Source organism: Sminthopsis crassicaudata, chromosome 4, assembly GCF_048593235.1.
Source record: "Sminthopsis crassicaudata isolate SCR6 chromosome 4, ASM4859323v1, whole genome shotgun sequence".
In the NCBI taxonomy this organism is placed as follows: Eukaryota; Metazoa; Chordata; class Mammalia; order Dasyuromorphia; family Dasyuridae; genus Sminthopsis; species Sminthopsis crassicaudata.
This window is the reverse complement of record NC_133620.1, coordinates 392,306,991-392,323,969: the sequence shown is the minus strand read 5'-3', so window position 1 is coordinate 392,323,969 and position 16,979 is coordinate 392,306,991. Positions and strand designations below refer to the sequence as shown.

The window sequence follows — 16,979 nt, the reverse complement described above, 5'->3', positions numbered from 1 at the left end:
TAAACTGTTAACTCTTAAAAATGGAAATGAATAAAAGTACACTAAAAATATTTTTAGAAAATTTTTCTAATCCTTCTTCCTAATGAGAGCACTGCAAATATGTGAAGCTGCTTTAATGTGCCTCTTAATCTTTTCCCCTCTACTTTCTACTTCACCTAATACTTATAAAGCATGATCCCAGGTCTTTTCATCATCTTCTGAGCATTTTCCAACTAATAAATAGTCTTTTAAACAATGTATTGTCCAAAACTTAACACACTATTTCAAATGTGTTACATATAACTATTATAATGGAGGCAGGCATATTTGAAACGAACTAGAATCATTTTTCTTAACTTCATTTTATGATGTTTTGAAAACATTTTGATGTAAGGTTAAATAATTTTCTTTTATTAAAACACTTCCACATGATTTAGTGGTCTCAAAATAGGGTTAGTGGATATCTTTCAAAATATAAGTCTAAATATCAGTTAATCAAAATCCAAATCCTTACCTGAAAAGTTTTTGTGAGAAAGTATATGTATTATTATATTTGTGCCCCAGCCTAAGTGGAAAAATTGAAATTTGATCCTGAAGGAAAATGCATGATGTTATTTAGCAGATATATTATTAGTGCCATCATGCTAAAAGATAACTTATGCTTAGATAACCTGCATATTATTTTTATTACCTAATGTTCCAGTACCTAGTGCTTTGGAAAGAGTTAGAAATGTAAGGGTATCTTCTGAAAGCATATAGTGAGGGTTCCAGTGGCTCAAAATAAAAGGAAGCTGATATAATTAATGATATTAAACATCTTTGCTGTTCATTTATGTACAGATGACCTAGATTTGAGTATGGCTTGTACCACTCTTTGGTATTAAAAGGTATTGAAAATAAATTTTAATAAAGAATATATATGGCTTTATAAATCATCTAAATCATTTGAGCCTTCTCAAATTTCAAATCTTAAATTAGCCTCTATTTTAGAAGTATGAAAACTATGCCCAAAGACATTTATTGCATTATTTTGGTCTAAAAATATAAGTAGCTCCTAAAAACATCATAATTGTGAAAGAGCAGATATGCAAAGAAAAATATGAACATCTTATTCTTCATTTTTTATAAATTTTAATTTATTCATCTTTTCACCTTTACTTGCTAAAAGTTTTCTTTGTTTTTTTGTTTGTTTGTTTGTTTTACCGGGGCCAGGATAAGAACTTCTTGGGTCACTTTGGTTCTTGCCTTAACCTCAATCCTCCTGAGGTTAGGCCCCTCAGATTTTGAATTTCAGTGTATTAGATATTCAAGGTCCTCTATCATATCTTAGAGCAAACTATGTAGGCCTTGGAGCCTCAGAGGTATCACAGTCTGACCCATAAGACTAATTACTGCTGATCCCATAGCTCCCAAGTGCCAAGGTTTGTGTGCCTATGCCATTTCTCACTTTGCAAGTAGATCATTTTTCTATTTCCTATGGGCTACTTACTGACTTTTTGTGAAGTTCTATATTATAATTAATTTACTGTAGTTTTTAAATGGATTTCTCAAATGTTATTTAGTGTGGAACAATTTTCAAGATTTTGCTTGAACAGGTGTGTAGAAATTTGCTATGTTTTCTCTCTTCAGGGTAGCAATCTTGACTTTAAATTCTAATTTTATTTTCTTAATAAAAATGTAATTTGTCCCATATTATGAAACAATGTTTTTAATAACCATTTTAGTGATCAGGAAAAAATATATGTCAAAATAAGTAGAATCATCTTTCAAAGATTTACTTAAGCACAACTAATATCCCAAAACTTGATTTCAACAAGAAAAGAAAATGATTTTATGACATGGAGTTGAGGAAAGGGTGCATCCAAAGCCAGGAAGGAAAGCCAATACAAAGGCACTGGGATAGGAGGCAAAATGATTGAATTTTGAGTTTGGGAGGATCAATGCACAACCAAGTCTAAATGTCTGGAAGTTAGGTAGAAACTAAAGCTTGGAATTTAGGAGACATGTTTGAATAAAGCCATAGATATGGGATCCATTTCCAAAGATGAGGTTAAAAGTAATGAGAATGGGTGAGAATGGACAGGGCAAGTAAGAAAAGAAGAAAAGGAACTCAGAAAAAACAGTGCCAAAGAAGTTAAAAGTCTAGAAATCATGCAAGAGATTTAGAAGTGGAAAGGTAGTGAGAAGATGAAAATAAATGAATGAATGAATTAATTAATTAATAAAAAAATAAATAAATGAATAAATGAACAAATAAATAAATAAATGAATGAATAAGTAAATGAATGAATGAATAAATAAGTAAGTAAATGAATGAATGAATGAATAAATAAATGAATGAATGAATAAATAAATAAATGAATGAATGAATGAATAAAATAAATGTGACTCTTCCTTGGATGATTAGAAATGAAGAAAAGAATTATAGCACATTAACTTGAGAGGCCAGATCTGGACATTAAAGTTTAATTGGTTATTTTGTGTTTAAAGTAAGAGCAAAAAGTATAATTTAAGACAAAGCGAAAATCCATGGTGGACTAATGATTTCAAAAAGTGGTGTGACTGAGTTAAAGAGTAAAAGAGGCCTTTTGCTGGTATAGTAAAGAATTCTATAAGCATGGGTTCCATAAAAATAGATGTGTTCAGTAACAATTCTGGATGACAAGGATTAGTAAAATAAATTTAGGAGGGTTTGTTAACCATAGACAGAAAGACTACTGAGGAAATAGAAATTTGTAGAAAGGATGCTGTTGCAATTGAGCCTTCACAAATCAGTTGTCCTAGGGGAATCCTGAAGGGTTTTTTGTAGCTGGGAAGAAGTAATGATTTTGCCAAAGGGAAAAACCAGAAGTTCTGATTATTATCCTCATTTTGTAGACTAGCAAAATGAGATTTGTAGAGCTTAATAAAATCACCAATCATAATGCTAATAATCCAAAATAATAACTGGCATTTATATGTCAATCTTACAAAGTACTTGCCATAATCTTCTTGAATCCTGACAACAGCCTGTGAGATAAATCTTATAGTTATTATTTTTCCCCATTTTGTAGATGTGCAAACTAAGTTTTACAGATGTTAAATGACATGTCCATGTTCACTTTGTTATCAAATGTTAGAAGCAGAGTTTAAATTGGTTGTTCTCTTCACTCTGTCTCCCTCAAGGCTGAGTGACTCTATCTTCTCAGAGCTTCATCCAGGTCTTTTGATTTCAAGTCTAATTTTATTTTCTTTTTTTTTTTTAATTATAGTTTTTTTTTTTAAAGAAAACATAGGCATGGGTAATTTTTCAACACTGAACCTTGTAAAACCTTCTGTTACAACTTGTCCCCTCCTTCCCCTTACCCCCTTCCCTAGGTGGCAGGTAGTCCAACACATGTTAAAGTATTTATTAAATACAATATGTGCATACATATTTCTAGTTATCTTGCTGCACAAGAAAAATCGGATTTTAAAAGAAGGTAAAAAATAACCTGAGAAGGAAAACTAAAATGCAAGTAGACAATAACAGAAGGAATGGAAATGCTATGTAGTGGTTCACACCCATTTCCCAGAGTTCTTTCACTGGGTGTACCTAGCTCTATTCATTTTTGAACAAATGGAATTGATTTGGTTCATCTCGTTGTTGAAGAGAGCCACATCCATCAGAATTGATCATCATATAATATTGTTGTTGAAGTATGTAATGATCTCCTGGTCCTGCTCATTTCACTCAGCATCAGTTCATGTAAGTCTTTCCAGGCCTTTCTGAAATCATCCTGCTAGTCATTTCTTACGGAACAATAATATTCCAAAACATTCATATACCCCAATTTATTCAACCATTCTCTAATTGATGGGCATCCATTCAATTTCCAGTTTCTAGCCACTACAAAATGGATTTCCACAAACATTTTTGCACATATGGGTCCCTTTGCCTTCTTTAAGATCTCTTTGAGCTATAAGCCCAGTAGCAACACTGCTGGATTAAAGGGTATGCACAGTTTGAGTATAGTTCCAAATTGCTCTCCAGAATGGTTGGATTGGTTTGCAATTACACCAACAATGTATCAGTGTCCCAGTTTTCCCACGTTCCCTCCAACATTTGTCATTATCTTTTTCTGTCATCTTAGCCAACCTGAGAGGTATGCAATGGTATCTCAGAGTTGTTCAAGTCTGATTTTCTTGTTAAATATTGAGCCTAACTCAGATAACAAATCCTTCAAATTTCCTTCTGATAGGATATCTAGCTCCTTAGCCCTTTTCTCCTATGTGTGAGGTTCAATTGGGTTATTTCTAAAGACTTAGTGAAATACATCACATGCATTGTTGCTTTTCTGTCATTTCAGCCATAGTAAATCTTTGTGATGCCATTTTAGGAGCTATACAAAGTGGAAAATTTCAGAAGTAGAATGGCAATAAACATTTATATAGTGTCTGGACAAAGTCAAAACAATAAGGGAAGATACTTGGAATAGCAGTAGAAAGAATATTTTGGTCTGTAATGAGAAAAAGTTGAGTTCAAATCCAGGCTTAGACATTTATTAATTCTGTGATCTTGTCCAAGTTTTTTCATTTGGAAAATAGGAATAATGATAACAGCTAATTCGCAGGTTTATCATATGTACCAAAATGAATATATGCTAAGAATTTTGTGTTACATTGGCAGGTACAATTTATGAGAATAAGGGAAATATGTGAAATCTTACTTTACCCTGGTAAAATCACAGCTCTAGTACTGTATCTAGCTATAGTTTAAGAAGAAGAACATCAATAAACTGGAGTATTGTAAGAAATGAGGAAATGAATATTTTTAAATAGACAAAGACTTATATGAAAATGAAATTAGCTGAAAGAGTGGAACAATTTATACAACAGTAACAACACTGAAAAAAAAAAAAACAATTCTGAAAGCTATAAAATGCAATGAGCACTGATGATTCCAGAGGATGGATGATAAAACATGCAATTCATTACAGAGATATTAGATCTTGCAGAATGAGCTATATGTTTTTGCATCTAGACAATTAGGGAATTTATTTTGCTCAATTATAAGAAATGTTTTTTTTTTCCTTTCTTTTTCATTGGAGACAAAGGTAGGAGAGAGAAAGAAATATATTTGTTTTTCTTTGCTATTTTTTCATCAAGAATTAGGACTCCTACAGAAGTGAATTTTTGCATGTATTTTTCAGATATCACTGTATTATTATTTTTACTTAGCTATTTATTTATTATATTAAGAGAGTCCTCCCTTAAAGCAGAAGTAATCTGTGAATGTAATGCAAAAACTAAACATATCAATAAAATTTAAACTATTGAGCTAAAACAAATAAATAAATTTGAGGAATACAGAGGGAAACTAAGATATTTAAGGGCCTTGGTTATATATCATTAGGCCACTTTGGAGAGAACATAGGAATAAGGAATGACATGAGAATAAATGCATGTGGTGGGAACCAGATCATGAAAAGCTTTGAATGATAATCTGAGGAGTTTTTATTTTATTCCAGAGATAATAGGTACTCATCAAATGTTCTTGAGCAAAAGGAGGAGGGAAGATGATCTGATCAGATCTATACTTTAGGAAAATTGCATTGACAGTAATTAATATTGGAAAGGGAAAAGTAGAAACTGGTAGATCATTTAAGTTTCATTTGGCAAATGTCCAGGCCAATGTGTTGAACTATTGAAAGTAGAGTCATGTGAGCAGACAGAATAATATGGATATAAAGCTAATAACAAGAAAATCCTTAGTACATCAAAAATCAACATACTGTGACTGTTATCTGTACTTCTGTTCTCAATCTAACATCATGTTTACTATCCTCATTGGGTATTCTTACCACATCAGAAGGGCCTTTGAAAAACCAATAATTAACCTTAACGAGCAAAGAATAAATACAAGCATTTTTTTCTACTTTGTTATTACCAAGAAATAACATTCCAATGAGCTAATGGGTTATAAAGACAGTAAGAGTTGATCCTTCATGTTTAGATCAAGAAGAAGAAATTACTTTCCATAGGTTTAAAATAAAAGTACAAATACAGAGTGATCCAAATCTAAGTGCAATTCTAAGCTTTAATAGATTATCCTTCATCTTTAGTGGCTTAAAAATGAACTTAGACATTTGGGACATACAATATATTCACAGTTTTAAAATTTATTCTAAATTGGTAAAAAACAAAACAGACAATGGATAGGTACAGGCAATGGTTGTTCTCTACTTTTTCTGATGTTTCCAACTCTGTCACCCCATATAGGGTTTTGTTGGCAGAGATGTTGCAGTTGTTCACCATTTCCTTCTTCAGTGGATTAAAGGAAAAAGAAATTAAGTGACTTACATAGCTAGTGAGTATCTGAGGCCACATTTAAACTCAGGTCTTCCTGAATCCAGACTCAGCTTTTTACTGGCTAAGCCACCAACTTGCCTCCATTTAGCAATGGTAGATGAATAAAAAAAAGGAAAGATATGGCATCACTAAGTTATCTATTCCCAAATGAAAGATCTACTGCTTTTAATTGCAATGGGTGAGATATTCAAATATTAATCAGGCATCTATCACACACACACACACACACACACACACACACACACACACAAACACATACACAAAGTTCTATGGATACCTTTATAAAACATTCTTTATGGAAAACAATACAGACAAAATCTGGAGGAATGCTAATTGCAAATGAATAAGCCAATAAAATATGATCAAAATGATAACACTAAAAATTAATTTACTTATTCATTGTCATCATAATGAAACCTCCAAAGGATTAATATGGAGAACTAGAAAATATAATAATGAAATTCATCTGGAAAAACAAAAGTTCAAGAATCTTTGGGAAAACAATGAAAGAGGTCAGAAAGAAGAACAGAGATAGAACTTAAATTAAACCATAAAATAATTTGCTACTATTTTTTTTTAAATAGCATGATCCATCAGTAGAAGATAATAGACATACAATATATAGAAGATGAATCTATTTATATAGTGTTTGACAAATCTCCAAATCCTAATTATTGGAGTAACACTACTCTGGAGCCTGGGATCTTGAGGAGGGCAATGGCCACCAAAACAACAGACCTGCTTCCACTGAAATTTCTACAGTTGTATTTGAAGAGAGAAATCATTGTAGAGATGCCTATTTTACTCATCACTGCTGGAAATCACTGATTAATTCCTATAAAAGGCAAGTGGGCAGAAAAGCACCAGGAATGATAGTAATTTTCATATTTGCAACCTTTGCTTTTTGATTGGAAGCCAATGGAAGGGAAAGGATATAAATACTTTTTTTTAAACAGGAAAATTAAATTAAATAAAAATATATTAATCAAGCAATTCTTAATATTAGAAGAAAATATTTTGGACATTTAGTCTAGGAATTCTTAAACTTTTTCCACTAGTGACTTTTTTTGTCACCAAGAAATTTTTATGCAAGCCCAGGCATAAAGATATATAAAATAGGTATACAAATCAAAAATTTACTGATAACAAATCATAAAGAAATTTATATTAAAATAATTCTTTGGTATACATATGATTTTATCATTTATTAAAGATGAAAGAAAATGTACCCACTAATGAGATGGATATGCTTGTTTATTTTTACATAAAGAATTAAAGCTTATTAGAATATTTGGCATCTTTCACTACTAGCAATTTTCACATTGTTACATAAACCCACATGGGAGCAGGGGGAAGGGGGGGGTCAATAAAATCAGTAAGTTTTGATTGAGTCTATCTTTGCCAAAGTTAAAGCACCACCAAAAAAGCAGGCCAGAAAATGCCCATAGTATTAAGCTAGTAAATATCATTTGCAAGGTTCAATAATACTTTTTTTCTCCCCTTCTCTAAAACATATGAATTGTACATGTGTAAACCCATGGCCCATTACCCTAGGATCTAGGGTTCTGAAAATCATAGTTATTTTTCCCTCAGAAAAAAATATAGCTAAATAGGGAAATAAAAGGAACATAGCCCAAATGGAGTTTGTAGCTAGGTCTTCACAAATATGGGTACAATGGTTTCCAACTCCATGAAGGCACTGGGTATTAAATAATGCCCATAAATTGAAGATATAGAGCAGGCTTTATTTTATCATTAGAACATACAAAGAAACAAAGAAGTCATAGTAACCTGTAAATATAATTCTCCTTCCTTAATTGTAACTCCATTAAGGGTCTACCCAGTCAGTCCTTCAGCCTCAGAGTGCCACCCTGTGGTTTGAACTCTCCTCAGATGGGAAATGAATTTTGAGTGTTAAAGAATTATAATTCTTCCACATTCCAGTTAGTTTCAATTCCAACCCAGATAATTCATCTTTTTGACTCCTATCCTAGCTACCCAAAAGATAACAAGAGAACTACCATGTTGTCTAACCTCCATTTCAAATTTCTAATACAGTAAATATTTAAATATTAAGTCAATCAGCCAATAACTATTGTGTCAAAAATGCCAAGAACAGCGGCAGCTAGGTGGCGCAGAGCACCAGCCCTGAAGTGAGAAGGATCAGAGTTCAAACCTGGTCTCAGATACTTAACACTTCCTAGCTGTGGGATCCTGGGCAAGTCACTTAACCCCAGTTGCCTCAGCAAAAAACAAGCAAATAAATATAAAAATGCCAAGAACTGGGAACACAAAAAAAGGGAAATGAGAAACCTTATCCTTAGAATGCTCACAATTTGATGGAAAAAGATAACTTGCAGACAACTATGCACAAAGAGCTATATACCAAATTAAAAAAATAATCAATGGAGGAGAAACACATAGAATTAAGAGGATTTGGGGAAAAGGTTCCAATTCAAGAAGATTTAAACTGGTAGTAGAAGGAAGACAAAAGGATGAAGTAAAAAGAGAGAAAATTCCAGTCATGGAGATAGCCATTGAAAATGCCCAGAGCTGAGACATGTAGTATGTTCAAGGGACAATAAAGAGGCCAGTGTTGTTATATCAAAGAATAGGTTGATATGGGTTTAGATATAAAAATACTGGAAGGGAAAAGGTAGGTCATGAAGGGTTTTGAATGCAAAACAGAGGACTTTCTATTTGATTGAAAATGGTGGGATTAGAACTTTAGGAGAATCTCTCTGTTGGCCTAATGAATATGGACTGGAGTAAAGTATGACTTGCAGCAGACTGATCAAGCAGAAGGCTATTGCAAAAGTCCTGATGTTAGCAGATGAGGTACTACAGTTGAGTGGTGCCAGTATTAGAGAAAAGAGATCATATTCAAGAGATTTTGCAAAGGTAAAATTGACAGGTCTCTGCAACAATTTGAATATGGAAGTGATATTATACCTAGTTTGTGAGCCTGGAGGATTGGGAGGATAATAGTATCATAAAAAATAATAGGAAAGTTTAGGGGGCATTTGAGGGGAAATAAGGACATACAGTTCTAGGTATCTAATAGTCACTTGGAGAAAGGAGACTAGAAATTAGCAGAGAGATTTAAGTAGACTTGAAAATTGTGAGAATAAAGATGATCATTGAATCCATGGAAGCTAATTAGATTACTAAGTGAAATACTAGAGAGGGAGAAGAGAAGAGGTTCCAGTATAGAGTCTTATGAGATTCATGGATAGCAACCTAACCTGGATGAAAATCCAGCAAAGGAGACAGAGAAATAATTGGATAGGAAGGAGGAGAACAAGGAGAAAGCATGTCTAAAACCTAGATGAGACTGTCTCAAGAAGAGAAAGATTTATAGTTACCTGGAAAGAGATGAAGAAGGCTATCAGATTTGTCTTTTAAGGTATCATTGGTAGATGATTCAGACTAGTTCCAATAGTCTTGTGATGAAGAGAGCCATCTATACTCAGAGAGAGGACTGTTGGAACTGAGTGGTTCACAACATAGCATTTTCACTTTTTTTTGTGTTTGCTTGCATTTGATTTTCTTTCTCATTTTTTTCTGATTTTATTTGATTTTTCTTATGCAGCCAGATAATTGTATAAATATGTATGCATATATTGGATTTAACATATATTTCTATCATGTTTAACATAAATTGGACTACTTGCTATCTAGGGGAAGGAGTGGGAGAAGGGGGAAGAAATTGGAACACAAGGTTTTGCAAGGGTTAATGTTGAAGAATTATCCATGTATATGTTTTGAAAAATAAGAAGCTTTAATAAAGAAAAAAATAAAAAAAGTTATCATTGCTAACTCAGGAGAAAAGTTTCGGATTGAATGATAAGGTCAGAAACAAAATTGTAGAATTGAAAATGGAAGTATCTGCTGTAGATGGCCTTCTCAAGTTCAATCACAAAAGGTTGGCTTTATGACAATAATTAGTGCAGCTCAAAGAATCAAGTGAGAGTTTTTTTAAGGGAGAGGAGACATAGACATGTTTGTATCTAGGAAAGAAGAAGCCAGTAGATAGGGAGAGAATGAATTAGTAATAGATTAGGAATGATAAGAGACAATATACTGGGAGAGATGAGATAAAATGGGATCACTTGTGCAATTAGGATTTCCTTTAGTAAAGTGAAGGGTTATCTCTTCAAGTGAGACAGGCAAAAGTAATAGATAATCAAAGACATTTAAATGATAAGAGATGAAGAGAAGGGGAAAAGAAAGAGTTCTCAGTAAATGTAGTGTTTATAGAGAGTATTCAGCCTTTATTTTCATTCATAACAAGTCTTTTTTTCATGTTCTTCTTTGTAGTTCCTTTGTATTGTGTTATATATTATAGCCTTATCATACCATGAGTCTCTCTCCACTTGTCTGAATAATTCTCATTTTTAATATTTATAATACAATAATATTTCATGACTTGTACCCATACCATAACACTAATTAGAATACAAATATTAAATAGACAGGTCTTTGTTGTAGAGAAAAATTTGGGTTCACTGAAGGCAATGTGAAATTTCTCAAATAGAACTAGTCCATATGCCTCCTTTTGCTTAATTCTGGATCAACTTATCTTTAACTTACAATATTTGTACAAAGTATTTAATTATATAGAGAGGTATAAATAGATTGACTAATAGAAAGATACACATATGTAAACACACATACATACATATGAAGAAAGAGACAAACAGAAACAGATTCAGAGATAAGAATTCTTTAAGCGAACTTGATAGATCGATTTATCTATCCATCTATCTACTTGTATATCTATCCATGTATCTATCTATCTATCAACACAAATAACCACATCTAAAAACTCCTCTGTCACTATGTTCTGGGTATACCAAGTAAGTTAATAATCAATGTTAATATCAAGAGTCATCTTAATATAAAAATAACTATAACAATAAAAAGCCCAACTTTATGGTGAACAAGTACATATGTAATATATGAGAAAGTGATGTATTTTAGGAAAATAATAGATACAAAATTTATTATTGCTCTGTAAGAAATGACCAGCAGGAGGAATACAGAGAGGCCTGGAGAGACTTACATCAACTGATGCTGAGTGAAATGAGCAGAACCAGAAGATCACTGTACACTTCAACAACAATACTGTATGAGGATATATTCTGATGGTAGTAGAAATCTTCAACATAAAGAAGAGCCAACTCACTTCCAGTTGATCAATGATGGACAGAGGTAGCTACACCCAGAGAAGAAACACTGGGAAGTGAATGTAAATTGTTAGCACTAATATCTGTCTGCCCAGGTTTCATGTACCTTCGGAATCTAATGCTTATTGTGCAACAAGAAAATGGTATTTACACACATGTATTGTATCTAGGTTATATTGTAACACATGTAAAATGTATGGGATTGCCTGTCATCGGGGGGAGGGAGTAGAGGGAGGAGATAATTTGGAAAAATGAATACAAGGGATAATATTATAAAAAATATATAATAAAATTTTTTTAAAAAGTGATAATTTACTATATATTTATCTCAATAAACATTAAATAGATTCCTAATAAACAAACATTTCGAGAATGGATGACAATAACCAACCATAAGCAAGGGACTTAAATGATATTAACCTTGCACATTCCCATTTTATTATTGTTCAGTTGTTTCATTTGTGTCTTATTCATTGTGACTCCATTTGGGATTTTCTTGGCAAGAATACTGGAATGGTTTGCCATTTTCTTTTTCCAATCATTTTATATATAAGGAACAGGGTTAAGTGATTTGCCCAGGGTCACACACCTAAGTTCCCATACTATGTGCAATAAATTCCTTGGTACTCCAGAGTACTAACAAATGTTCACAGTAGCTCAAACATGAGATAATAAAAGCACAAATAACCTTGAGTTTTAACGTTTTTTTATCCTTACTTTCACCTAAGCTTCTTGTAAACATAGAAATAGTGATTTGTCAAAAACTTAACTATTCAGATTAAGGCTATTAACTAAGATTATGGCTTCCATCTGACTAACAATGAATTCATCATTGAATCAGAGGCAGTTTGGTAGAGTAATGAATATAGAACTGAACCTGTCATAAAGAAATCAATTCAAATCTTGCTTCAATACTTTCTAGTTGTATGATACTGATGCTCACTTATGCTCTCAGTCTTAATTTCTTTATCTGTAAAATGGGAATAATAGCTCCTACACCCTAGAGCTATCCAAAAAAAGATCAAATGAAATCATGTAAAACATTTTGTTAGCTAACCATAAAGTACTATACACATATTAGCTATCATTATCATCATCATTTTCCTTATTAGCCAAATAATTTTGGAAGTGAAAGAAATCAAAGATTATATGCTCTAATCTATCCCAAGATGATGGTTTACAAATAATGAATCTTATAAATTTTGCTATAAATTCACACAAGTAAAGACAGGGCCAAAAGTAGAACCCAGATCTCCTAATTCCCAATCCCATTTTCATGAGATCACAAAGCTAAGGTCTCCTGCAGTGAAAGCTCAAAAAGATTGGTTTAGCCATAAGCAATGCCACATTAACAAATCTATACAAAATCAATTATCCCCTTTTCATTTTGTAAGGGGTTTTTGAGTTTTGTTTTTGTGGGGCTTTTTTGTTTTGTTTTGTTTTGTTTTTGTTTTTGTTTTTTTTTTTTTTTTTTGGTTTTTTTTTTTGGTTTTTTTACTACATATCACCTTATAAATGATGCTGTAGAATAGAAATAACATTCAGGTTTTTTTTTTTTTTTTTTTTTTTTTTTTTTTTTTTTTTTTTTTTTTTTTTTGCTGATGCAGTTGTGGTTAAATGACTTGCCCAGGGTCACACAGTTAGGAAGCATTAAGTGTCTGAGGCTGGATTTGAAATAAGGTCTTCCTGATTTCAGGGCTGGTGCTCTATCCACCTATGCATCTAGCTGTCCCAACATTCAGTTGTTATTATTGTTTTTTATAGATAGAACATGTCATAGTAGGCTATTCATATGTTGAATATCTATGCTTTTAGGCAATGCTATTAGCAAATACAATTGTACAAAATAAGTCAAATTGAAATAAGGCACTAACATAATTTATTTATTTATTTATTTATTTATTTTTGCTTTTGTTTTTGCCTAAAGAATACTGAAATAAAATAAATGCATCATAACATTTCACATATAGTTTATTTTCAATATGTTTTTAGGAAAAAATATATTACTTAAAACATTATATGGATATGAGTTGATATTATATTCCTTTATTCCTTTTAAAAGAAGGTATATGTTTATTTTTGAGAGAGGAAATATGGTATAGATCAGTAGTTCCCAACTTTTTTTTTGCTTTCTAGTATCCTGGATCTGAGAATGGTAGGTTTTTTTGTTTGTTTGTTTGTTTGTTTGTTTTTTAAAATAAAATCACATAACAGCAAAATGGCAATGCTTGATACACAAATGAATTTGAGAATCTAAAAAAAAACTCCACAATTCCTATGAAATAATTTATAGAATGGAAACTATTTGAAATTCATTGTTTCTAAAAGGCAATGATTTCTTAATCTCAAATTAAGAATAGCTTTCTAGATGTCAAATTAAATAAAAAGCTATAGGTAAACCCATAGTTCATTCATTTGTATAAGGATTTCTCAAACAAGGTAGAAATTAAAAGTACCTCTTTCACAGAAAGCCAAATCTATTTCAAAATGACCATTGCCTTTTCATACAACCATTCTTTGCAAAGTGGTTTGCAAGCTTTAGAAGAGACAAGAGCAAACACTTCTTATTCTAATAGGATAAAGGTTAAGTATAATACTGTATGACCCCATCAACTACTGACGTTCATGCCATGTTATTGTTAGTGTTGCATGTTAAGCTAGCAAATTTTCAATGAACTTGTGTTGGCTTTACCACAGACACAGATGTTAGGCGGACTCCTTTGTTCATAAGGTTCTCATTATTAACTCAAACTAAGTTGAATATTTGACTGAAGGAAAGGACCATATCATTGTTTTCAGATTTCACTCTATGACTTAACTGGACTACATCTGCCAGTTTTAGAAATACCAAGTACTTCTTGGCGCCAGCCCTGGCGTCTTGCTCTATGACTACCACCCTAAATGTTTCAGCTTGAGGAAGTCTCTTCACCATCAAAACAATTTAATAACAACTTAAATTGTGATTAAGAGTTACTCATCAATTGACAGAATATACCAAAGTTGTGCTGTTTATGAATTATTCCACGTAATATTTTAAGTCCAGCAAAGAGAATTCATGTTTAAAACAGAGTAATCTAGAAAGCCAGTAAAATATTTTCATGATTTATAAAGTCTGTGCTGTACTTGAAACCATATTTATTTAATAGGTAGGCTGGCACTCCACAGGACAGTCCAATCTGCTTTAAATCTATTCTGAGCCTTTGGGTAGCTTAAGGGACTTTCTGACTATAAATTTAATTCCTCTCTTCACCTTTGTGCACTGATATTCTTTAGCATGGATGTGATGGAGATGCAAAGAAATGCTTAGTTTTTAATATGCATAATTATAGGTTAAAGCCAATTATAAATATAATAAAGGCAAAACCCTTTCATATTTATAAATGTGATTTTAGCACTAAACATAGAAACTACTTTATAAACCCAATTAAAGATTTAATTTAAAAAAAACAACATAAAAGAAATTACAAAAGGTCATGAAATTACTGCTTCCATGTGTGTGGATCACCAGCAATAACATAAGGTGGGTAATACTGAGAAACCATCTGTGATACTTGTGTGAAATAGTAATCTATTCTTATGATAGCAAAATTTGCTATCTCTGTTATGTACGTACCCATCTCTGAGTATGGGGTAAATTCAGGTTCTTAATATAAAAAGCTATGAAAATTCCCTACAGTTATAAAGAATAATTTTCTTTTGCTGACTGTGAGTCACTTCTCCTTTAATTCTACAGAAGAATTTCCAATTCATATCATAAAATTTTAGAATTGAATGGGACATTAGAGGTCATTTAGTTCAATCCTCTCTCCAATGCTGGAATCCCTTTTCAACATTCCTGATAAAATCCAGCAATGACTTAAACATTTCCAGGGATGGAAAACTCACTACACTTCAGGAGTTGTTCCATTGATGTATAGCTCTAAATATTAGAAAGTTCTTCCTGATATCAAGTCAAAACATACATTCCTATAAATCCCACCCATTTGCTTTCATTCTATTCTTGAAAACACATGAGAACAATTTCACTGAAGTCCCATCCTCCATCCCATAGTCTTTCAAATATTTGAAGGCATGTTACTCTCTTTTCTTTTTTTCTAGACTAACATCCTTAGTTCCTTCAACCATTTCCCTTGCATGGCTTCTAGATTCTTCAATATCCTTGATTCCTTCCTCTAAATAACACTAGCAAAGCATGGAAATCATGGGAAACAAAATCAAATTTAATAATATATATGTTGCCTGGGATTAGTGGAGAGAAAAGTGAAATTATTTCTCCTCTTTCTCTGTCCATCTCTTTTCCCCTCTTTTTAAAAACAGTCTTATGATGAAGGATAAGAATCTGGTTCTTTACAAGTTAAAGACACTGAAGTTCAACACATTACACACAAACACACACACATAGATTTATCTGACAAAAAAAAAAGAAAAAGCGGGAATAGCCCACCATGAGGAAAGAAAGTTAATACCATTTATTAGCAATGTATACCTACATAATCCAATAATATTAATGGGAAATACAGAGAGAAGTTAGCTGATATACAATGACATAAAAAAATGATACTAACCAATCCTGACATGCTACTTTAAAGTTGAATTTGTCTGTACTTACCATGCTGTATGTCTTTCATATCTAAATGAAGGCTTGACATTAGTATTCCAACTGCTTGTGATCTTTTGTTGCTTAATAACTTGACAACCTGTTCAAGACAGAAAGAAAAAGAAGAAAAAAACCCCGAGTTAATTTGCAATTCAAGCTTATTATTGATTGTTTTGTAATACTAGCTCACAATCTAGCAAAGAAACAATTTTGTGCCAGTGCTTAAAATATGAAAGATTCACTGTCATATGGTATATGAAGGATTCAATGCCATATGTTATATTTAGAGAAATTTGCTTTATTTACAATCATTACAGACACACATATATGACTGAGCAACTTATTAGTAGTCTCAATTTCATAAATTCTACCTACTCTCTTAAGAGAGTGAGTAATCAACAAGTATCATCCCAATCATTTGGGTAATTGCTTTATTCTTCAGGATGTCAATTATTATTCATGCTGGATTAATGCCTGAGTTAGTAATAAAAAGTTCTTTTTTTAAATGTGGACATTTGTAACACAGGACAAGTAAAATCAGCAAGAAAAAAACAAAATGTCCCATCAAGTTGTTGTCTTATGACTTTTCCCTCAGAGCAGATTTAGATTCCATTTTATGCAATACTTTCAAAAACTCTGCTGTTTGCTGGCAGTGCCACTATTTTTGTACTCTTCATACATTTTAGGCTAAAACTTTCCAGAGAAATAATAGAGTTTCATCTACCACACCAATGGCTATATCAGATTTCAAAATTCTTCACTAAGAACCCAACAGAATTTTCCTAAAAAAGTAATGAAGGAATCTCTATAGAGCAAAAAGAGGCACACACACACACACACACACACACACACACACACACACACACACGTGTATGTGCAGGCAT

At 32.2% G+C, this 16,979-nt stretch overlaps 1 protein-coding gene across 1 annotated transcript in view; it reads right to left on the bottom strand.

Moving 5' to 3' along the window:
• FMN2 (formin 2) overlaps window positions 1-16,979 on the bottom strand; it is a 460,904-nt gene that overhangs the window by 256,480 nt on the left and 187,445 nt on the right. The window contains exon 8 of the mRNA XM_074262500.1: window positions 16,108-16,195. Within this exon, the coding sequence (XP_074118601.1) occupies window positions 16,108-16,195 (88 nt within the window). The remainder of the gene's footprint in view (window positions 1-16,107; window positions 16,196-16,979) is intronic.